The sequence below is a fragment of the Micropterus salmoides genome, unplaced genomic scaffold (assembly GCF_014851395.1).
Source record: "Micropterus salmoides isolate LMB-PRFRI ecotype aquatic unplaced genomic scaffold, ASM1485139v1 Ms_hic_scaffold_6, whole genome shotgun sequence".
In the NCBI taxonomy this organism is placed as follows: domain Eukaryota; kingdom Metazoa; phylum Chordata; class Actinopteri; order Centrarchiformes; family Centrarchidae; genus Micropterus; species Micropterus salmoides.
The window spans coordinates 19,047,603-19,072,144 of NW_024044348.1; the positions used below are offsets into that span (position 1 = coordinate 19,047,603).

The 24,542-nt window shown below is 41.1% G+C and overlaps 1 protein-coding gene and 1 non-coding gene across 3 annotated transcripts in view; both read right to left on the bottom strand.

Moving 5' to 3' along the window:
• Positions 1-769: 769 nt before the first annotated feature.
• The window catches only part of dennd2b (DENN domain containing 2B), a 52,451-nt gene continuing 28,678 nt past the window's right edge, over positions 770-24,542 (bottom strand). For both annotated transcript variants that reach the window (XM_038701651.1, XM_038701650.1), the window contains exons 5-20: positions 24,140-24,264; positions 23,112-23,327; positions 22,611-22,707; positions 22,395-22,439; positions 21,837-22,021; positions 20,618-20,727; positions 20,036-20,105; positions 17,921-17,998; positions 16,360-16,500; positions 16,062-16,210; positions 9,458-9,635; positions 7,833-7,874; positions 3,808-3,919; positions 2,008-2,247; positions 1,653-1,739; positions 770-1,282 (exon numbers count right to left, since the gene is read on the bottom strand). In XM_038701651.1, coding sequence (XP_038557579.1) covers positions 1,248-1,282; positions 1,653-1,739; positions 2,008-2,247; positions 3,808-3,919; positions 7,833-7,874; positions 9,458-9,635; positions 16,062-16,210; positions 16,360-16,500; positions 17,921-17,998; positions 20,036-20,105; positions 20,618-20,727; positions 21,837-22,021; positions 22,395-22,439; positions 22,611-22,707; positions 23,112-23,327; positions 24,140-24,264 — 1,910 coding nt within the window. In that variant the 3' untranslated portion in view covers positions 770-1,247. The remainder of the gene's footprint in view (positions 1,283-1,652; positions 1,740-2,007; positions 2,248-3,807; positions 3,920-7,832; positions 7,875-9,457; positions 9,636-16,061; positions 16,211-16,359; positions 16,501-17,920; positions 17,999-20,035; positions 20,106-20,617; positions 20,728-21,836; positions 22,022-22,394; positions 22,440-22,610; positions 22,708-23,111; positions 23,328-24,139; positions 24,265-24,542) is intronic.
• On the bottom strand, positions 3,287-3,358 carry trnae-uuc. Its single transcript has one exon. It is a non-coding gene; the product is annotated as a tRNA-Glu (tRNA).

Sequence of the window (24,542 nt, forward strand, 5' to 3'; positions counted from 1 at the left end):
CATTTGGCATGTGGTCCAAATGCACTGTGCTGCTGTGTAGTAATGCTTATACCTTATATCTAAAGCAACAGCCATCAGATAAATGTAGTGTAGTAAAAGTACAAACTCTGAATATGACATTTACAAAATGGTAACGACTAAGTGTTTATTAAACCTTCCTACCCTGCAAGGTAAGAAAAATGTTGTCAAGTAGGTGTTCAGCTTAATCCTAAACGGAGAACGCCGATATTTCACATCAAATGTCACCGTTAATTGCTATAAGGGACACAAGCAGAGGAAAAGTAATATGGCGGCTGGAATCAACAGTGAGCCTCTCAGTTAGGAGCGCTAATAACAGCGTGGCAGAGACAGCCAGCAGAGTGATGTGTACAGACGTAATAAGGTTACCAGCAGCATGTGGTAGCTCGTGCTAGACTAACGGTGCCTTTGGGATCTTACCAGCATCTCCTATTGCACAGCTTTGAGGGAGCCTGTCATTGAGATGTCAGATGTAAAAGGGGGTGATTTTTATATAATCTGGCAAACTGTGAATTACATCTATTTGTGATATCTGTATGCTTTGGGCCTTGTTTTAGTGAGACAACAAATCAAAGTAATGAAGGCTGTGGAGTACATCTGTGTTGTTTGGATTGATAATTGGCCTTTTGGGTGAAAAATAAGAACAAATTTATGATGGCACATGAGTCAAAATCATAGATTGATCCAACATTTAACAACAAAAAATTTAACATGTATATTATTAGTGAACACAATACTGCACACTCAGACATTTGAAGCATTTTAACTATTTTTTTTTTAATAAAAGATTGCAAAAGACTCTATGAAGAGTTACAATCATTTTCTTCATTGTCTTGATGCATTTACAGTTTTTGAATAGGTTTTACACTCCTTAAACAGAGGACAACACTGTCGTGAAATAATGCAAAAAAATGAAAACATATTAACTGTACATCTATGCCCATGTCAAGACACACACACCCACACATTCTAATAACACTCTTCACAAGCATACCTGGACATCAGTGGTTACTCTACGGCTCACTCGCTGTGTACCGTCCTGCTATCACTATCTCGTAAGGTACTATAAACATACACTGAAGAGTATCACAGCCAGCTTACAGTGAAATAATATGTACATGTTTACATAAAAAAACAAAAGACACAAAAGTGAGAATCATCAGAATGCAGACTTGAGACATCAGGTCTTCAGTTTGTGGGATGACTTAAAACAGGGGGATGGTTTCCCTTCAGTTCTTTTTGTGGAGAAACTTCATTTTACTTCCTGGAAACAGATCAGTGTGAACAATTATCAGAACACATTATTGGCCTTATTATGACATGTTGACTGACTTGTCAGGACTATCTTGATGGTTTCTATCATGTTAGATACTTATGAGTTTCAATCCAGACAGAGCAAATGAGTAGCAGCAACTGAATGTTGGATGAGTCTGTGTGTGGCTCCCTCTGGCAAGATAACATTTGAGTCATGTGTGATCTAATCTTGTAGTGAGAGAGTGTTTCAACAAAGTTAGAGGAGGAATATTTGAAATTTCCCTTGAAGGTTGTTATGCAACCTGACTTTAAAACGGCTTAATTTTTTTTTTAATTCCTGGAATCTGTGTCTAGCTTTGTGAGTCTGCCGCAGGACTCACCAAGGCCTTTCAGAAACTTGTTGACTCCACTCTGCTCTGTGTCTGGCAGCTCCTCCAGATACTGATCCACCCTCTGCTCAAACAGACCTGTTAACAGGACAATACAAGAGATTAAAAGAAGACAACATGAAACATGTCAGTATTCCAGGAAATTAAAAAGCAGAGTGATGTGGTGAGAAAACATGCTGATGATGACTTTCAGCCACTAGAGATCAGTATTACTGCAGTGCCTCGTCCTGCACAGTAAGTATTAGAGTTAGTATAGGGGTATGAAGCTATAGAGAAAAGTGTGCAGATTTCTTAGGCAGAAAGAGGGCATTCATTGAAACGTGACACTCAGGGAAGGACAGTCTACCTTTAGCCCGGGACTTCCTCAGCTCCCGATCCTGAATGAACCCTGCAAACATCTGAGACTCCATGAAGACGCCCAGGAAACGACGGATGCTTTTAGACGCCACAGACTTGCGGAAGGCCTCTCTTTGGAAAACGCGCTCTCCGCGCTCATTCTGAGCGATGAACAGGGAGTAATGGCCGATGGTCTCCAGGAAGAAGCGGATGAAGGCCTCTGACACCAGGCTGTTCAAGGAGTTATACTCTGTAGACACGAAGGAGAAGTACTTAGTTCACTTACATCTGTATTCATAAGTAAGTAATAAAACAGACATGTCACACAGTTGACCCACGGACAGTCAGATAGTTCTTAAAGAAGCCTAAAAGCAGTCAGAGGCCGATTAAAGTTGAATACATGGTTTGGCTAAATGCTCAAAGCCACATAAGTAATAAAACTATACAACTATTGTTAACTGTGTGGAGATTTGATTTGATTCCCATACTGCTTGGTCAAATCAGCCTAAATCTAATTAACCACAAAATAAGAAATAATAATAATGTGGTTGCCTCTTTATTACTTCTATTCCTTACTCTGGTGTTGTCAGTATGCAAAAAGTATTGGAAAATTTCAGCAAGCTTCCAGAGGCACAGACCTTCATGGCTAGAGAAAAGACCCACACCGTGAACATTATCTGTGAAAGGAAATCTACCTAGAACTCAATACATTAAAAAACAACAACCAGAACTGTAACTGTGGGGGTGTCATTAAAGGACAACCTCAACATGATCTGATGCATTCCCTTGCTTTTTTTATAGTACTGTTTGTTTATTTCCTCTCATTTTAGTTGTTTTGTATGGTAAATGTCATGGCCGGCTCGTAGGCCCCGCTGACTGTCGAAATATCACAAGGTACTTTAAAACCTGTGTGTAGTGTATTATGTAAAGTCAAGCTAAAACATCCATTTAATCTCATAGACTGCAGGCTGCACAAGTGTCTTGCTTTGGTTTTCACATTAGCAAGAACAAGCTGTGATTGACATGGGGCACATGTAACACAACCACAGACACCGTTAGCTGAAGATTTTATTTTGGAAAAGAATGTGGAAAGCAGAGAGAGAAAGTCTGTCTGGATGTAGGGTCTCTTATGATATGAAACAATATGAAAAAGTATGTTTTTCTTTATTATTTTCTCTTGAAGGTCTTACATTTTGTTCTGTGAAAGACTCTGTAGCTGTTGTTTTCAAAATTGCTTTACAAATAAAATTATTACTAATCCCTGGGGAAAAATCTACCTAAAAACCAACTTCCCATACCGGGAGTTGAACCCGGGCCACCTGGGTGAAAACCAGGAATCCTAACTGCTAGACCATATGGGAGACATGCACAAGACGGATTTGTGTAATTAGGCAGATTTTAAACTACAGACGCACCTCTAAAAAATAATTCTACTGATCTCATTTTGAAAGAAAAATACTTTAATGTAGTGTGTTTGTAGCTGTACAACTATTAGAAGGGAAAGAGCAACAACTGTTTCAGGGGTATTTTTTTAACCACCATATCAGAATATGTGGACCCTAATTAACTGTGGAACACCTGAAAAGTAAGCCTAATCAGTCAGCTCGACACAGACCTTTCATCATCAGAAACAACAGAGTTTCTCACTCTCTGAGTCTTTGTGACTCACTGTCATGAGTAGTCTCTGCAGAGGACGTCACCTCAAGTGCGTTTCACAGAGACTGAACATGTTCTGCCAAAGAAACTGTTGCTCCAATTAACAAGGAAAACATCTGTCTTGCTAGTGAGGGATGATTTGTCACTTATTCACCTTCGTCTGACTCACTGTCAGAGTCCTGGTTGATGATGTCATTCCTCTGCTCCAGCGCTTGCTCAAGAGCGGCCTGAAGTTTCCGAGGCAACAGTGAGGCCTCATCGTCCATCTATAAACAACCGAAAAACTTTGCCGTCACTAGTGATAAACAACAATGATTGGAGAGTAAGTTTCAAAGGCTCTGACTGAAAACAGAGCCTGTTTAAAGACAGCATCAGTTCAAAAAACACAATCTTCCTCTTGCAAATGAAAAGTTGAATTCATAAGCAATAAACATCTTAGTACATTCAGGGGTTTTGCTGCTTCAACCTTACTTGTCTGGTATGACCAGTAACTTATAAATTAGATACATATTGCTGCTGTGTAATATACATTACTGAGACAGTTTGCGGACTTCATGACTTTTGCTACACTACATTTTAGTTACAGATAAACATTTCAATATTTTTTTTTTTCACAAAAGTAAAGTGATCATCTAAACACATCATATTATATATATATATAACACATCATGTTATAAATATACAGTCCCCTCCAAAAGTATTAGAACAGTAAGGTAAATTCCTTTGTTTTTGTTGTTCACTGAAGACATTTGGGTTTAAGATCAAAAGATGAGTATGATACAAGAGTTCAGAATTTCAGCTTTTATTTCCTGGTATTGACATTTAGATGTGTTAAACAACTTGGGACACCGTTTGTATTAAACCACAGCATTCTGAGGTGAGCAAAAGTAATGGAACAAATAATTCTAAACTAAATAACATTTAATATTTGGTGGCATAACCCTTGCTTGCAATAACTCTCAAACCTCAAGCCTGCGACCCATCGACATCACCAAACTGTTGCAATCTTCATTTGTGATGCTATTCCAGGTTTTTACCGCAGCTTTTTTCAGTTCTTGTTTGTTTCGGGGTGTTTCTCCCTTCAGTCTCCTCTTAAGGAGGTGAAATGCATGCTCTATTGGGTTCAAGTCAGGTGATTGATTTGGCCAGTCTAAAAGCTTCCACTTTTTTCCCCTGATGAAGTCCTTTGTTTTGGTGGCAGTGTGCTTTGGTTCATTGTCCTGCTGCATGATAAACTTCCTCCCGATTAGTTTCAATGCATTTCTCCGTAAATTGGCAGACAAAATGTTTCTGTACACTTCTGAATTCATTCTGCTGCTACCATCATCAGTTACATCATCAATAAATATTAATGAGCCTGTTCCAGAAGCAGCCATGCACGCCCAAGCCATGACATTACCTCCACCATGCTTCACAGATGAGCTTGTATGCTTCGGATCATAAGCAGTTCCTTTCTTTCTTCACACTTTGGCCTTTCCATCACTTTGGTAGAGATTAATCTTGGTCTCATCAGTCCGTAAGATTGTGTTCAAGAACTTTTGCAGCTCATCTCTGTACTTGCAAATTTCAGTCTGGCCTTGCGATTCTTACTGCTGATGAGTGGTTTGCATCTTGTGGTGCGGCCTCTATATTTCTGCTCTCTGAGTCTTCTTCAAACAGTGGATTGTGATACCTTCACCCCTGCACTGTGGAGGTCGTTGGTGATGTCACTTACTGATGTTTTGGGGGTTTCCTTCACAGCTCTCACGATATTTCTGTCATCAACTACTGTTGTTTTCTTTGGCCGACCTGTTCGACGTCTGTTGCTCAGTACACTAGTAGTTTCTTTCTTTTTCAGGACACTCCAAATTGTTGTGCTTGCTATGTCCAATGTTTGTCCAATGGCTCTGGTTGATTTTCCTTCTTTTCTCAGCTTGACAATGGCTTGCTTTTCTCCCATAGACAGCTCTCTGGTCTTCATGTTGGTTTATCCTCTTTAACAGGAAATGCAGTCTTTATAGGTTTGAACCTAGGATGAAAACTTAGACTAGTCTAGCTATTTAATGTTTGGACAATCAGCCTAAGAGGCAACACCTGGGCAACAAGAAACATCTGTCAGTCACATGTTCCAATAGTTTTGCTCACTTGAAAAATGGGTGGGTTCAAACAAAGGGTGGTATGTCCTGAGTTGTTTAACACATCTAGATGTGAATACCAGGAAATGAAAGCTGAAATTCTAAACTCTTGTCTCATGCTCATCTTTTGACCTTAAACCCAAATGTTTCAGTGAACAACAAAAACAAAGGAATTTGCCTTACTGTTCCAATACTTTTGGATGGGACTGTGTAGGTAAATATATTTAGTTCCAGACCAATAACCTGCCTCTGCACAAAATGAAAGCTCCTGTCAGGCATCATAGCGGCTAAGATGAGTAGGCACATGGCTCAATACATGGACAGGGCCCAGAAGGGAATGGGTAGTAATACCAGGGGAGCCATGCACCAGCTACTGGTTGATAGAGTGGTCACTCGAGACTGCAAGACCAGGCAGACCAATCTGTGCACCACCTGGACTGACTACAAGAAAGCCTATGACTCAATGCCACATTCATGGATACTGGAATGCTTGGAAATTTACAAGATCAACAGGACACTAATAGCCTTCATCAAGAACTCAATGGGGCTGTGGAAAACAAGTCTGGAAGCCAACTCAAAGCCAATTGCACAAGTCACCATCAAGTGCGGCATATACCAAGGTGATGCACTATCCCTGCTGCTGTTCTGCATAGGCCTGAACCCTCTCAGCTAGATCATCACAAAGACTGGCTACGGATACCGGTTCTGAAGTGGAATAACCATCAGTCACCTCCTCTGTCACACTTGTCCGGTCCGAATGTCATTCGGACCGGACAAGTGTGGTCGCATGGTATCAAAAAGAGGGAAGATGATCAGAACCGAGGGGATTGAACTACCAGAAGGCCACATTGCAGATGTTCAGGACAGCTACAAATACCTTGGGGTGCCGCAGGATAACGGAAACCATGAGGAGGCAGCAAGGAAGTCCGCCACAGCCAAATACCTACAGAGAGTAAGGCAGGTCCTGAAAAGTCAGCTGAATGGGAAAAACAAGATCCGAGCCATCAACACATCAGATACCCAGCTGGTATAATAAACTAGCCAAAGGAGGAGATAGAGGCCACTGACATCAAGACAAGAGTACATCAGGAAGATGGCCCCCAAAGATGAAGGGCTTAGTGAATACCTCAGGCAGCAGAAACCCCAGGGGTGAGGACAAGGAAGACGAAGAACCTTCATGGACGGACAAGCCGCTGCACAGCATATACCACAGCGAAATAGAAGAAGTGGCTGATATCAAGAAATCCTACCAGTGGCTGGAAAAGGCTGGACTAAAGGACAGCACAGAGGCACTAATCATGGCGGCACAAGAATAGGCACTCAGTACAAGATCAATAGAGGCTGGGGTCTACCACACCAGGCAGGACCCCAGGTGCAGACTGTACAAGGATAACCCCTGAGACAAGTACAACAGATAACAGCAGGGTGTAAGATGCAGGCAGGAAGTGTGTACATGGAACGCCATAACCAGGTAGCTGGCATAGTGTACAGGAACATCTGCTATGAGTATGGGCTGGAAGTCCCAAGGTCAAAACGGAAGACACCTCCTAAGGTAGTTGAGAATGACTGAGCTAAGATCCTGAAGGGACTTCAAGATCCAGACTGACAAACTGGTAATAGCTAACCAACCAGACATCGTGTTAATCGACAAACAGCAGAAGAAGGCTGCAGCGATAGATGTGGCAATCCCAAGTGACAGCAACATCAAGAAGAGGGAACACAAGAAGCTTGAGAAATACCAAGGGCTGTGACCCCAAACTGGGAGAGTGGCTACAGGAGATTCCAAGTAAAACATCAGAGGTCTCTGTCCAGAAGAGTGCAGTCCTAGGAACAGCTAAGATACTGCGCACAACCCTCAAACTCCCAGGCCTCTGATAGAGGACCGAGCTTGAGGATGACACCACACCGCAAGGGGTGAGAGGGGGATTTTTATTTTATTTTTTATTTTTCCTACAGTTTTACCCCTGATAAAGGTAAAGTGCTGTAATCTTGCAACTGCCACTTGATCACAGTGGCTACTGTTTAGTAGAAGTTATATAGTCTTGTTTTAAGTTCATAGACTAACCTGGCGGAGGAATCGGTCAGTTCCCAGGTCAACCATTAAAGCCTGAGAAAAAGAAAATAAGAGCGCATTATTATTTAGAACTAATTAAAAAAAAACTGTGAATCCCCTTCTTATCTCTTAAAGGTAGAACTGTTTATTCCACCTGCAGTGGAAACATACATTTTATTGTGCAGCAAAACACAATCTGTGAAATACATAACCATCACCTTTAAAGAGGCTACAGTACAAAAAAATCTGATATAAAACCATAGACTGTATGTATGAAAAACATTTCTTAAGGATTGTTTTCATGAGTCAATCAGCAACATGATGAGTGGTATAAACAGACAGCAGATGTTGTTGACAACACATTAGCAAGTCAGTATTAAATGTGACTTTTCAAGTTGTCTTTTCACATAAAACACCTCTCAGTCCGAGAGATATATGTAGATGTAGCCAGTGCTAAGATATGACAAAACTTTCACAATTTCATCAGCATTACCTGTATACTTACTTAAGCACACTGCTTCACTGGGTTTCTTCTCCCAAAATATTTATTGTGAGACACAACAAGAAAAAACAAATGACACTAGAGATCTTTGACGGGTGCTGCCTTTACACTGGCTCTGTACCGGCTTCAGGTCACTTGCTACAGTATGTATCTGTGTGAATGCTTACACATGCATGTAGAATATAAACACAACACACAAGAGTCAGCTACACTTCATAGGCTTGTGAAAATAAATATATAAACAAAACGATTGATAAACAAGAATATAGCAGATATGAGTGTTACCACACAGGACTTTCTTACATATGTTTTGTTGCAGGGCTACAAAAAACAATAATTTTCATTCATCAATTAATCTACCAATTAGTTTCTTGATTATATCTCGTACCCCTTTGGGTATTCATTTTATTGTCATAAAAGAGTAAGAAAATCTGACAATAGTCACATTTGAGAAGCTGGAATAAATTAGTTTTTTTTTTTTTGCTGTAAAAAAGAAGTGTCTAAAACGACTGTCCAATCAATGGCCAATAAACAATCAATCTTAAAACTTAAGATGTGAACTAAACTTAAAATGTTTTTTTATTACGGCTGCACTAATTAATATTTTATATAAACAATGGATCAAATAAAGTATTGTGAGAGGGGTCAACTGTACTGACCAAACTGGACAGATGATCACCCAACTCTGCAGTTCATACAGTGATATACAGTGTATGGTGATACTTTGTCAATCTTGTGTTTACAGCTTGTTCTAATGACTCCAAGTGGCCAAAAACACTTAATGCACTTTAGTTGCTCTGTCTCAAAATGTTTTGAATCCTTTCCTTTTGTTGGAAGTCACCTGGCTGGTTCCCTAATATAATAAGACTAGAGGTAGAGGAGGTCAGACAGACACAGAAACAGTCGGCCAATTTATAACGGAATTACTCTGAATCTGTATTATTGTAAATTATCAACCAAGACAATAATATCCACTAGTCAGGGATTCAGAAAGTTGAGAACAAAGAGACACAGCCAGAACAATCAGGGACATCTAGATGAAGAATGTAAGAGACATTGGTCTGAAATGTAAAATTCAAAGTCTGGAAAAGAAACTGCGCTCAGAGGTAGACACTCAGGTAGACGGTGTACTCACCTCTTCCACAGGCAACTCCTTGAGCTTCGGCAAAGAGCTGGACAGCAGCCCTACCAGGAAGGGAGTGGGACAGCAAACAATATCCAACATGGAGCCTGGAAGCACGGGGATAAAGGTGTGTTGCCAGGAGAAGGGGTAGAGAAGCGCCACCACCGCATGCATGCAGCTAGACAGGGTACTGGTGACAAAAAGAAAAAAAGAGAAAGACACTCACTATCAATCACACTAACACAACAACGCCCTGCAGAGGCCACACCAGATTAAACTCAACACGGTCAAAACAGGGCAGATTTTTCACTAGATAATGAAAAATAATTTTCCCAGGACTTTTATATGAGGCATAACAGCACAGCTTTGTCCTCTGGCTTTAACACTTTGTTCTTCACGCAGCTCATCAACGATTGCACTTCCACTTCTCCCTCTTGGAGTTTAACACCATCTACTAGAAACCATAATGAGGGAAGGTGATCCCAATAAAATGTATTATTGTGACCATACTCTACTTTGTCTGCCGGGGTGGCGTGACTCTGACATGTTGCTATAGTTAAGCTGGGGGCTTGTTGACGCAATACCAAACAGCAGCAATTCGGTTTCAGTCCGACAGCTGTGGTACAAAATCGAGATCACAAATAGCAGCCCGTCTTTCTCACGATCCGTCGCTTGTTGACAGTGGCTGACCCTCCTCCCCTCTGTCCTCTGCATACTGTCCAATCCATGTACACAAAGAGAGTGAAAATAAACTGTGGGTCCAATCATGCACACACACACACACACACACACACACACAGTGGAGCACTAAATCAGTATGGATCAAGAACAAGACCCGGGATCAAATGTGGTATGCAAAAGCACCCCACTTGAGATATATACACTTTTAATGAGGAATGTTTTCCATGGTCGCTGTCATCAGCAGCAGACAGAACATCCAAGTAAACAGAAGTTACTCCCTTTTCTGTGACCTCATTCACACTGAAGTTTCAGCTTCAGCCCCTACATTTTGGAGCAACATACAGAGAACAGCGATCAGATTGATTAGGATAATCAGTGTGCTGAGATAAATGACACACTCCCACAAACTTTTCCACTCCATTCTTTCAGGAGACATGTTTGCCACAGGCCTTTTCATCTTAACTTCCCATGAGTCAAATTGCCAAGAATAAAATGTGTTTTCTTGACAGGGTAAAATAGAATTATACCAGTGAAACCCCAAAGGCTACAATAACTACAGCGTTCAGTCTTTTTAGGCCTTTTCCAGTTCACTCATGACATGAAGCACTTGCAGCTTTGCTTTGGCCGGTCTGATTTCCATTTGCCTGAGGAGGGCTTGATAATTCCTAACAGATCCCGTCTCTTGGGTTTGACGGGTTCCAACAGGGAGTGATGGGGCACAGATCTCAGAAAACCTTAGCCACAGGCTACACGCGGCCCTATACACCACTGATACCAAAAGGATCAATTACACTCATTCCCCAACCACACACTCTTGGGAGAAGATGAACTTGCAGTGAAAACACTGCACTACCAGAGGTTGCCACTCAACGATGGAAAGAGAGAGGGACATTCCCGTTAGATCCAGACCAAAACATCAGACCCTCAGACCATACGTGGGTCGTAAAAAAAGAAAAGAAATGCTCTCTGGCCTCCGTGTCCACTAATATTAACACAATAGAAAAATAACAAGTTACAATTTAATTAAACCAAATTAAACATCCTGAATTAAATATTTGAATTTGATGATGCTTTATTATTTCAGATTTGTATACGTAGATAAGCACTGAGGTTGCAATGTGGTTGTATCAGATTGGATTATGCTGGATGTTGGCTTTAAGCCATGCAAGAGGAGTGGCTCTAGGGATGGAAATGCTGATCTGTCAGTTGGTCAGTCGGTTCACCACTTTGGTCCAGACTGAAATATTTTGGCAACTGGATGGATCACCATAAAACTTGCTCCTGCTCTTTGGTTTATGACCAAATACAAGAAAAACTAGCGACATTCCCCTCGAACCTCAGCTGCACTTTGTGTTTAGTGCTCATTAGCAAATGTTAGCATGCTACCATGTTAAACCAAGATGGCAAACATGGTAAACATTAGCCTGTAAACATAGTCATTGTGAGCATATTAGCATGTAGCCTCACAGTGCAGCCTCACAGACACGCTAGCATGGCTGTAGATTCTTGTTATTTGTTGCCTTCATACAAGAGTATGGGAAACTGAATCCCCTGTCTGGCTTGTATGGCATTTTAGAAACTTTTCAGGCTGCAATAGCCTCTGAAAGAACATAGCTCATTTTAATTGATTCTTAGTAAAACCCAAAGCAACAAACTATGTGTGGATTGGTTGGAAAAGAAGACCAACGTGATATAAAGTGAGTGAGAACAGAACATTTTAAATGTTTAACCCACAGTTTCACTTGTAAAAAGCATTGTAAGCATAAACTAAGATGCAAAGATTAATGTGATTCATTTCAATCTGATTACACACTTAAAAGTCATATAAATAAATGATTCCACTCTCAGGAAAAGAGAGAAGAAGAGGTGAGTTCTGTGGAGAGCTGTTATGTGTTGAGGTTTGGGAGCTAATCCTGACATATTAGCTCTCGTAGTTCTGCCAGGCCTGGTTCAGTGTGTGTGAGGCTGAGCTGGCAGATACTCCAGGAAACATGGGATCCAGAGGCTTAGTCTGTGAAGCCCAGAGGAGGAGGAAAAATTTCAGTGTCCGAGACAGAGAGAGGGGGCGAGACAAAAGCCTGTATCACCACATGCTTCACAGCTCTACTAAAGCACTGCGCTGTGTCTACCAGTCCTGGCATGGCTAAGACTGATTCCATAGACAGAGGACATAGAGGACAAGACTGACAGAAAACTCCACCACAGCTGTCAGACAACAGCTGTGGTGCAAAGCTCAGCAAAACCATTCTTCAATGTTAAAGCTCTTCCCAAGCTCAAAATAACACTTTGAAATCATATAAAGATGCAGCAGAGCACATACAGACCTATAGGATTCCTGTGACATATTTTTATCTCCTAGCAGATTGTTCTCTGCTCCCTTGGTGCCCCAATGGTTTTCCATCACTTCCTGTCTTTAGGGATCTCTCCAGCCCCACAGAAGGCAACAGCAGAAGCCATTTTACAATGAGAAATGTCTTCCCGATGGGAAACTCTATACATGTTCTTTAAACCACAATAACGTCTGAGTTTGATTAGTGCTGTCTGGAGAGCAGATGAATGTGTGCAGGTGTTTGTGTATGTGAGCGTCTACATGTGGGTGTAAACATTCACAAGAACGCCACTGATGTAAAAATCAGCTGGTCAGGCTCTGGTAATGGCCAAGTCTTTCTCAACTCTTTGAAAAACAGAAACATTTCACATGTTTACAGTGTGTAGATTTCACTCAACCCCTGAGTTAAATACCACATGGGAAACAGGTTAAGTTGTTAAAAGTGGTTTTGGTTTCATGCCAAAAAGTCTTTAAGAATAACAGAGGACTAAATTAAATAAGTATGCTGCCAGCAGTTGCAGTAAGTCTACCTCTCTGTCTATTGATCATAACACTCCAGCTGCAAAACGTGTTTCTTTACAAACATTCAACTCACTTTTATCTTAATTATTCAAAAAACAATAAAAGGACACCACAAACCCATAAATAGGATTTTTGCGTTTTCTATTTCCACAAGATTAAAGGGAACCCAGACTGTCTAACGCAGAAACCCAAGCAGCCTCCTGTACACAAAAGTGAGCTTGATTAATTCACCATGACTTTTAAGAAGCCATTGTTTAATTTCTCTCTACAGTCTCCTCCATTTTTACTCTTCTCCCCTCTCTTCCTCTTAAACATAGACTTTTGATCTTTCATTATATTTCTTAACCATCTTCTTTTCTACCTTAATTGACATGTGAGACATCCACATCCTGCAACAGGACATCTCTGCAATAAAATGTTATTTTATACTTTCACTTTGAGGGTGGCAATTCTGATTAAATGCAGGAAAGAAAGATGGGATTCAGCTATCTTAATGATGGAGTTATGGGAAAGCCATTAAGACCCAAAATACAGTAACTGTACAGTAGGAGTACTTTACTGGCATGCCAAGAGATAAATCCAGACATACATACAGTTTGGTAACCGACCTCAACTCTAGCCTGAGAATTCATAGAGGCTGTTTACATATATCTGCAGAAAAAACTCATTCAGCATCTGCAGGTCAGTTTAGTTAAGCAATTACAGAGTGACATAGTAGGTGATAAATTTACCTGATCAGGCATTAAACTTGTTATTACAGGCATCGGATGGTGAACAACAAAAGAAACTGTCACACTTTCAAGTAGAAGCAACAACCTCGACTCTAGAAAAAACAACAAAGTTTTCAGTTTAATATTACAAGAGTTTAGTGAACAGAACGTGGCAAAGAAACGAGCTATAGAAGACCCCACAGAGAACTATTGCCTAAAATGGCTTTACCCCTCACTTCCTGCTTGTATTAGATATACATTTCAAGGGAAAGAAACATTCAACATGTTCTGCTGGCGAGGTATTTTGGGAATGGATTATGTACGAGAGCCCCAGAGGGAGCAGCCCTTTTATCATAGAAGTCATTAATGCTGCAGTGAGGCCCTGTCACTGTTTTCAAAAGAAACCAAAACACAGGAGCTCTGCATGCATGCATGCACAATTGAATCCACATACACACACACACACACACACACACACACACACACACACACACACACACACACACACACAGGGTTGAGCAGATCATACAGTAAGTAAGCATGACACAAAATGATTAAACTAATTTTTATACTTTCTTGGACTCATTTCAGCTTGCTGCAACTTAAGTTGTAGTTTGAATTTGAATGTCTCATAATGTGCTAACATGCTGATGTTTAGCTGGTATAATTTTTAACCATGTTGACCCTCTTAGTTTAGCGTGTTAGCATGCTAACATTTGTTAATAAGAAAAATTCCAAATTTCATGACAATGTATCCAATAGTTGTAGAGATATTTTACTCATAACCACAAATGCGAACCTCACAGTGACAGCAGAAGCAATGTCAGGGGATCACCAAAGTCAGTGGGATTCATCCTCTGAAAACCATGAATGAATGCAATTTTGTCTGAAAACCCACAGCATTTCATGCAGCGAGTGATGTACAATATGACATTGCATTGCATCATAAATGACTGCTGTGCTAGCTGGTATAGTAATATGATCACTGTCTTGGGCAATTCATCATGATAATATTGTATCATCAGTTACCATAAGAATCCCACCCAATGACTCCTTGATGTTATCACCTCTGGTAATAGACCGATTTTCTCCAGGGACACAGAGAGTGCTGTAGCTCATACGGAGGGAGCGAACGTGGCATCATAAGTCAAACAGTGACAGTCGAGCCACAGATCACAGAGGGCAGAGTCGCGCACACAGGAAGTACATTCCTTCTCATCACAGTCACTGCCCCCACTGATGTTTGTTTAAACTGGGCTTTGAGATACATAGAGAGATTACTTCTCCACTAAAATCTCCTTCCACTACAACCTCGCCTCCAATGCTCTAAAAGTACCCCTCTCTTTTTCTGTAACAAGAGGACAGATTGGGACACAGAGTCCTTGGAGACTCCAGCCCCACCCTGTTCTCCTCTGGCAGTGACTCTCACTGGTGTGACCCAATTTACTTCTGGTATCAAAACTGGCAGCTGACGGACTCACTAGCTAACTGAATGACCTGTTGCCTGACTTTCTGATACTAATCACAACATAATAATCAAAGAGTTCCACACATGGTGCATTTGTTAAGGCCCAGCTGACAGAACCACAGCATAATGCTGCTATTACTATGTGTCTGTGTATGTAGAAAGGTTATTGTAATTCTGCCATCTTTAGCCAGGATTGTATGGACTGTCTAGCTGGCGGTCTGTGAAAAGTTTTTGGAAAAGCTATTTCTCAGTTTCGGATGATCACTAGGCATGGAAAACTATGACAGTGTGCCAGGACAGGTTAAACAAACCCACTGGAGCAAAGCTAACAGATCTAAAATGTCCTGTGACCATTAAAACATTTGTAGTGACATGTGGTGGCAACTAACTTTCTAACATTGTTCCTTGAACACTATAACTGCTAAAGCAATGAAATCTGGAACCACAAGATGCATTGTATATACTGAACAACTGCGATAAAGTTTGCCATACCAGTCATTCCTTCAATGATATCCATTCATCCGTCCACCCATTTTCTAACCCCCTTTCTTCTGTTGAGGGTCACAGGAGGCTGATGCCTATAGCAGCTCACACTGAATGAGAAGTGTAAACGCTATTCAGGTTGCCAATCTATCACGGGACACATGGCTCCATGAGTGATATTGTGAAGTGAATTTAAATTAACTTTCAGTGCCTAGGCAATCTTCTATTAAAACAAAAATGTAGGAAATGGTATTCCATTTTTGTTTTGGCCCCATTACTATAAAATATGTACTAAGCAAATGTCACAGACTCAATCTCTCACACTGCTCACACATGCAAATTATGTGGTTTCTTTCATTTAAATTATGTTTTGGAGATGATGGTCTCACTACAGTGGGGCTAAGACAACTCGTGGAGACTCACCTGAGTTTATCAGCCACAAAGATGACTCTACGCTCCAGCAGCAGTGAAGCAAAGACTCGTAACACCTGCCGTACACTGAGGCAACTGAACAGACTGTCAAAGTCCACATGCTCCAGTCTGGAATCGGTGGGTCGCCTCAGCTCAATGACCTGAATGACAAAAATGTGAAGATTAAGGCATCAAGGTTTGTGGATCTAATTAACTATGAATATTTTTTCTTCATCAAAACTGTATCTTGGGCGTAATTAAAATAGCGAAAGAGAAAGCAGTTGTGTTCTGCTTTGTCAGCAGCTCTGACCTCATTTCCTGCACCGGGCAGAAATGTCTTAACTTTGATAATCTTCCCTGGTGCAGGAAAGGGCGACTCCATCAGACTCCTCATGAAGGGGTAGACCAGGGCTGCAGAGACGCCCCGCCTCCGCTCCACCTCATCCAGGATCTGAACATAGGAGGACAGAGCACTATTTAATCAACATATTTCAACTAGTTTTAACATCAGCAACACAAAAGTCTTTGTAAATCTTTTGTGATTAACATGAAAGGAGCCTAGGGTTTTATCTATGTTGAATGAATAGCCAAGAAAGACAAAAAAAGTGCAGTGTCATCAACGTTATTGACCATGGCAAAAATTAATGGAAACTTATTGTTTGACTACTAGCAATTGTCTGGAACTCATTGGCATTCATTTTCTGTTTTGAAAAATAGCAAATGAATTTCTTTCCATGCCTGTGTGATTGGAAAATTCCACACAGTGTGCCTGTCTGCCTGTTTTGGTCCATGCTGCCTTCTGTCTGGAAAGTTGATTGGAGAATCGCTTGTTTTCAAGGTCACATGATATCACCTCTCTCATCCTCTCCATCTCTCTGAATGTCTGTCTGTCTCTCTCTCTCACACACACACACATCCCTCTGAAATCAAACACTGGCCTTCTTTCCCATTGACCATGAAAGCACTTGTAAAATATATTCCTTTAGTTTTCATCTCATGTTTGCTTCTGTACTGCTCTCAAAATAGAAATATTTAAGGCACTCTCTTGCACTCTCGCATCTGTTGAAGGTCCTTAAATGTCACAAAACTACACAAAACCTTGGTGCTAATAAACACTTTGTTGATGGCACAGTTATTGTTCTTTAAATCAACAACTAAATAGAGATTTTTCATTTCAGGTTTCCGAATTTTCATGTACATGCAACAGTACAGCATTTAATCACAGTTTGGTTGCATTCTCAAAAGGTTTCACAATTTAGTTCACAATTGCACGCTGTCTTTGAAATACACCATGACATTTTATTTTCTTGTCATATAGCAGCTGTGGCACAGGAGGCGGATTGCCCACTAATCGGAACATTGGCAGTAAGATACTGAACCCCAAAGTATGGTGTGTGGATGTTAATTTCTGTTTCTGATGAGCAGTTGGCATCTTAGCCTCTGCGTGTGAATGGGTGAAAGTGACGTAGCGCGGGCACATTAGCCTCTGCCATCAGCGTGTGAATGGGTAAATATGACTAAAAAGGCGCTATACGAGTCAATTTACCACAGCAGCCACTTTGTTAAACAGTCTGGACTTACCCACGTTGGATTAATAAGAAAGCAAATGAGGCTGAAAAAGTCAAACACAGTGACATCTCTGCTCTATGTTAGCACCACTGACACAAAAGTGAAGGAAACAGTTACTCTGAGAAATCAGAAACTTTAACAAAAAAAGAGAAAGAGAGAAAAAGACCAAGGTTTACCAGTGAACAAGCGTTCTGCTGAAAGTCATTTACTTCAGCTGTGAGACGGGTTAACCACAGCTACACCACACACAGCTTGCTTACTGTAACTGCCTGTCTCCAGTGCATGCGCTAGGCTGAACTCACCGTGGAGAACAAGTCAAAACAGCCCAGTCTGCTGATGACACAGTACACCTCTGGAAGGCGAGGTCCTTTCCCAGTTGGCTGTAAGACAAAGCAAAACAAAGTCATCAGATACTGCTGTTAATAGACTTGATGATGAGACACACACAGACGTTCTGAAAACGGTCTACACAATTAAAGGGGCATTCCAGGATTTATAGCATTGCACTTCTAGAAAGTTGGGAGACTTACAAGAAACAGATTCACAAAAGGATGGTCAGAATCAAAGTAGCAGAGACTGAGATATCTTGACGTCTCAAGTATAGGTAAATCCCAAATATTGTGGATCCTGCATTTCCCATAAGGCAACTTTTGTCAGAGCCTCCTTCCCGGTAACTGTTCACATATCTCAAACATCACAATCCTCAGTTTGTAACACATGATTTCTGCTGAAAATGTATAGTCTCCAAACCCAAGCTGATGCTGCCCTGATGACATTGTTACAGTTAGTTTCCAGGCTTTAAAAATCTCCTCTGAGCCACAGAAGAACATTATGCTTTCTTCTCACAGGCTGAATAATCTGTTGATCGGTAACCCTTTAAAGTTTACTGAGAGAACCAGAGCAAAAATGGTTCTTTTTTGATCCAATGTGTGGAATTACATTTTTTTTAAACCAATGTATAAAGGGTCAGACCATGATAACATAATACGCAGATAAGTTGTTTATATCTGTAGCTGAAGTCTTTAAATCTAGACTGTGATATGAGGTGAAAGTCTTTTATGTGGATACCAACTTCCTAAACACAGGTGGTTTATCCGCTCCTGCTGATTGTATCTACCTTCTTCTGTAAGCTCACAGACCATTATGTGCTTCAAGTCACAGGCACTCAAACACACAGACGCAAATGAACACAAGCACTCAAGAACCGCCAATCCACTTGTCCATATTAGGTATACGATTTTCTCCTCTTGTTTCTCCTCCGCTTTTCCAAATGGATGATTAAATCAACTATGTGGAGCTTGATTCAAGTCCTCAGGAATGCTCGGTTACTGCCAACGGCTGGTCAGACAGCAGGGAGGAAACAAAGTTTCTGGAGGAGAGCAGCTCACCTCTTCCTCTACCTTCATTAAAGTCTGCTTCTATCAAGATGATTCTCAGACCAACACAGCAGATCGAGTTTTAAGACATTTTTGTCTGGTCAAAAGGATTCACAGAACGTCCGGCTGTTATCCAGCACATACACACACACACACCACAGTCCCGGTAAACCTCTGAGAACATACACACTGTAGTACTGTAAACATACTCAGAAATACCAAACGGCAAACAAAATCACCACCACATTCACGACATCCCACACAGCCATGCTTTCTACCCACAAGCTAAATGGGAAGCTTAGAACAGAAAACTTCAAAGTGCTCTCCAGCCTCATTATGAGGAGGAAATGCTCCACAATGACAAAGTTAGGACTTTTCATGGTTTCTCTTTGTCATGCCTCCCCTGAGAAACTCTCATTAAATTGAATGAGTCAATCCTTACTGGGTTTATCATATTTTATTTTATTACATTTTTTATTATATTTTTATGCATTTTATGACTGTGACTGAATGTTTGCAGTATTAACACAATTAAAACAGAATGTGGCAACTGCATTTCATTTTGTTCTTTTTCTAAGCATGTGATTATATCAAATTCAAAATACATTTTTAATGTCAGATTTATATATTTATATTATAATTTATGCAACATACAATGTTAAACCCCACAAATGCATTTTTGTTATCGCTGTCCTTAGATAGCAATGTGGTTTGAATGTTTGTTATTCCAGATTTTTCCAGGTATTTCTTGGGCTGAGAAGTCCCTGTACGTTATCCTCATGCTGATCAGCAGCTATAGTAATGAGTGGGTGAATCTTTTTTGTGTACTAATTTTTCAAGTTCAGTTTCTTTCTTTTTAGTTTCGTCCTTTTTGCTTTATATGTTCTCTTTCCTCCTGCCACAGTAGACGGTCATGCAACACCCAAATGGCCCCACAGGAAAACTGTATCACATGTTCACATGAAAAGGCCTGTCACAACAAACAGGGCTTAGCAGGGTGTGAACAGGATGCAGAGGATGAGAGGTTGAACAGTGGCTTACCAGCAGGCGTCTGCAGTACCCAAACCTCCTGCTGCCATCCTCTCCGGTCAACATGAAGGAGAAGGTCTCGCTGTAGCACAAAACAAATGTACACACATGAGAATCAACACAAACACAGATACACATGTAGACAGTTGCACATACATATAATAATCAGACACAGTGCACAGAATTATGAGTGCACAACACATTTGTGCTGGGCCTGGCCCAGTTTAACATTTATGTGATGGTGTAGCAGCAGATAAAAGATTTTATCCCTTATGCCAGCAACAAGTCTGAAGGTGTCTCAAAGACAATCATGATGGGAAGCATTGTTGATAAGCATCAACACCATAAAATTATTATTAATAATGCAGTTTCAAAATACGCTATGTGGAAAGTAGTTGTTTCTGTTATCCATGATAGCTAATTTATATTCCCTCAAAACCTTAATTTATACATTTAGCAACAGCTGATACTGCAAGCTGCCTTTGACTATCCTCTAACCAACTTTATGGAAGTGCAATGATAAATCCTTTCCCTTTAACAGGCCAATTAGTAATTATGAATTTGACACTGAATTAGTTTGATTCTCAGTCATACCTGGTGTACTCGGACACAGGTCTCCAGTCTTTTGCATCTGGGAAACAGAACTGAGGAATGGCTTTGAGTCTCTGCTCTGCTTCCCTCATCTGCTTGCTGGGCCTCTCTAGCTGTGAGAGGAGAGGAGAGGAGAGGAGAGGAGTTTCATTCAGCTTATTCTCCTTCAGATAACTGTGTCCTCCTTTTTTAAAGATCCCCATGGATGTCAGTGTGACCAATAAATGACCAGACTAACATTTCTCCCATAAAAGGTTAAACCTTTGCCCCCTCCAGTCCCCATTAACTCCACAACAGAGTGAATGTTTCCTCTAGCTGGCAGAGACATACTTCTCCCAAGGGACACTCCTGCTGAACCAAATCTTAAATAACTTTCAAATATATCTTTGAATAACTAAAAACACTTCCCTGCCACAGAAATGGATCCTGGTTATTTTGAAATGTAAACAAGGCTCCCAAGACTCCCCAGGCACCGTGTTATAAATCTTATTTGCAGTCCCGCTTCACATTGTCAACAACCTGCACCATCAAGTGTGAAAAGCTCACAGAAATATAGATGTGTTTTTTTTTTCAATTTAAACATTCAAAACTGGCCATTAGGCACTGTCCTACACTGACCTATACATCATCATTTTCATCATGCACACATGTGTAATAATCTGTGACTAGAAGCTCACGGTGGGAAAATTCTAACATGCCTAGCCCGCCTTCCCCGTGGCATTAACATTCACATCTTCCAGAGCGTCTAAATATGAACTGGATTACATCAGCTTCAGTTCAACAGTTCATCTCCATCATCATCTTTAACTGTCTAATAGTTAACTCTCATTGCCTATGTCAAGAAGGTTTGGATGCTGCTGTCTGTGACACTATTAGATGTGGTGTGTACGCTCTGCTGTTATCCACACACATACATTTATTTATTTTAATTACTATTATTATCAATATCATTATTATAATAATAAAAATAATAACTTTTTGCCATTTAACTACAAATGGACTATTTTACTAATATACTACAGCGAGTGCTTTTAAAATCAATCAGCAGCACTGAACAATGATAATAATGTGACTCTGCCCCATCGCAAGCTTTGGAAAAACCATCAGCTATTAACTATCTGTGTAGAATGTGTGATTTGTTATTCCTGAGGTAAAACACTTAACCTAGTGAGGTCCTCATGTATTCAGAGGATGGATTCAGTTACGACTGTGATGCTTTTACCTTGGGGAACTGGTAGGTGACCTCTGGGGAGTAGGAGTTTTTGCTGGGTTTCTTTTTTAGAGAAATAACCACAAAATACTCAAAGAGTTCTCTCTCCTGCCACTCAATGAGCTGCAGCTCCAGTGTGCGGTAGCTGGGGGCCCGTCGAAGGATGGACTGCAGTTTCAACAACCTCTGGGTGTGAGCTGAGGAGGGAAGCGGACATCAATACATTTATATTCTATCTAAACTAATTTCACACTTTTCACACAGTTGAGAACGTAAATCTAAGGCTCACATGGAATTAACCTTCAGCTGGTCAGGAAAGTATTACTGCCACTTCCGAGAGATTGTGTCCAAAACAGGGAGAAAACATCACTAAATCTCATTAGTATTCATTCCTGTCATTGAATCTAGACAAGGGATTGTATGGTCTACTTTAGCAAATGTTTCAATTACAATTCTGTGGTCTGTCTGGGCACAGAGGGTCATGCTGTTGCACAAGCACTGACAAAAACAGCTCTCAGAAAAGTTTCAGAGCTGACAGACGTGTAACGAACAAATGCTGGGGTCATTCACCTTTGAACCTGTCGTCAGAGTCACTCTCACTCTCACTGTTGTCATCTGGAGGCAGACATGAGACAGACAAGAAGGTTTTCTACAGGTCAGAGTGCAATTTCACAAACACGTGTTTATGTCATGAGAGGGACACAGCAATGCTATGTGGGTGGCTGAGACACAAATATTTACTCACTTATCTGGCCAGTGGATAAAGGCAATAAAGGAAGCCCTTACCTCTCAGAGATATAGTCTCAACATTGGACATGGACAGCTTCTTCAGCCTCTTCTTCCCACGTTTAGTGCAGTAGATGGAGTTGATCCTCTGGACCAGCTGTAAACAGAGGAAAGAGGAAATTCTCTGATGGGTTATTATCTGAAGTTTTGCTTCTTTTGATCCTAAGTATAGAAGAAGGGGGTGCACCTAGCCAAAAGTAATACTCTACTATGCTTTAAGGGTTGCTGAAAAATAGAACTGAAAAGCTTCAAGGCGAGCTCTTGAGAAAAGATACCACAAGAGCTGAAACCCAAGCAGTAATTACGCGCAGTGAGGCACTATGTTAAAAAGAAGTCTCTTCCAGACTGAGGAATTACAAGTGATCCAGAGCTGCTCTGGGTCTGACTCGGTCCCTACAGGAACCTGAGCTGGTCTGAGAAGCAGGAAAGGAGAGAAAGAACACAGTCAGAGCTCTGCAACGACTTAGTTTAGGTGTTTGTGTAGGATCCAGTAGTGTGTACCTTGGGGATCCTCCAGTGCCTGTGCGAGGCCAGGGTATCACTGGTGCTACAGAGGCTATCATCCAGCAAGCCACAAGATGAAGTTGATACACCCAGCTGGGGGAGAAGCAGCATTTCATCGTGGCTGTAGCGTTTGGACAACTGTGATATCCGGTGGCTCTTCCTGTCACTCGGACCGGGGAGGCGAAGGGACTGGCTACTGGGTTTGGAAGGCAACTAGTCAAAGAGAAAAGAATATGGACGGTTTGGTACATTTCATTCATTTATTTGTATGGTTTTAATAGATCACTATCCCAGTGCATTAATTCAAGGTATTTTTCTTTGAGTCCCAATTGTCTCTTTATATATAGTAGTTTTCATTGTTAGTGGCGGGGTCCACTATTCCCATGCTGGATTCTAAGCACCTGTCTAAGCATTTTAGGGAGGAATATAACAAGAAGGAGCAGCCAGTGAGCTGTTACATGAAGAGCTGCAGGCAACAAGCTGCACACCTACAACTCCTCAGCAAAGTAACAAACTTTGCTGTGTCTTGCTGTTGTGTGAAAACTATTCCCGCCATGTGCAGCATGAAATCCAATTGCAGTCACTCATTGCATGATGAAAAAAAAGCCAATTATTGACTGACTTTGTTACCAAAACAACATGAGTTTGTTTGGCTGCACTGTAAACAGATTCAGCAGTTGCTCATCTGCTGTGTACCTGAGATAGTAGCTGCTTAATGAATATTTGTTGGAGTTTTAAACTCCACTTGTAGTTAACACCAGTAACCAAGGGTGTCTTCCCTTTCTATAGTGAGGCCGTGTTGAAGTGAGGGAGCCAAATCTGCAGATAAGCAGATGAGCCTTTCTATGGAGAATCTCCAGGTCTAAACATGTCAAACTGTTTCCTGTAGTGCCACAAATGAGGTGTGAGAAAGATCCTGTCCAGGATTCAACACCGATACCTAGGGATTCACATCACCACACAAAAACATATGTTATGTTTACTGCTGTTATGCTGTTGATCCCTGAATAGGCGTACAGACTTACCTGAGGTGGAGAGTTCAGCTTCCTGTCCATGGTGGTCCACGATCTGCTGCTCTCCAGCAGCAGACAAGACTTTCGACCCAAACTCTTCCGTTTCAGGTCAACATCCTCATATGGGTTCTCCTTCTCTGTGGGGATGAAGTATGTAAGCATTCAATGTAGCTCAAATATTCTGTCAGCAGTAAAGCTAGCAACTGTCCACAGACAGAGGATGTTTTCAACAGAAGACAGACGAGGCTGTGGCGTCAAAAAAGGGTAAACAGGGGGCAGCAAAGGGTGTCCGGGGCACAAGAGCACCTCACTTTGGCTAGTCTGAAAATAGATAACTCATGAAAGGTTCGTCAAAGGTCACTCCCAGCTGGCTCAAGTGAACTCTTTTTTCAAAACAGTTACTGTTGGCACTGGG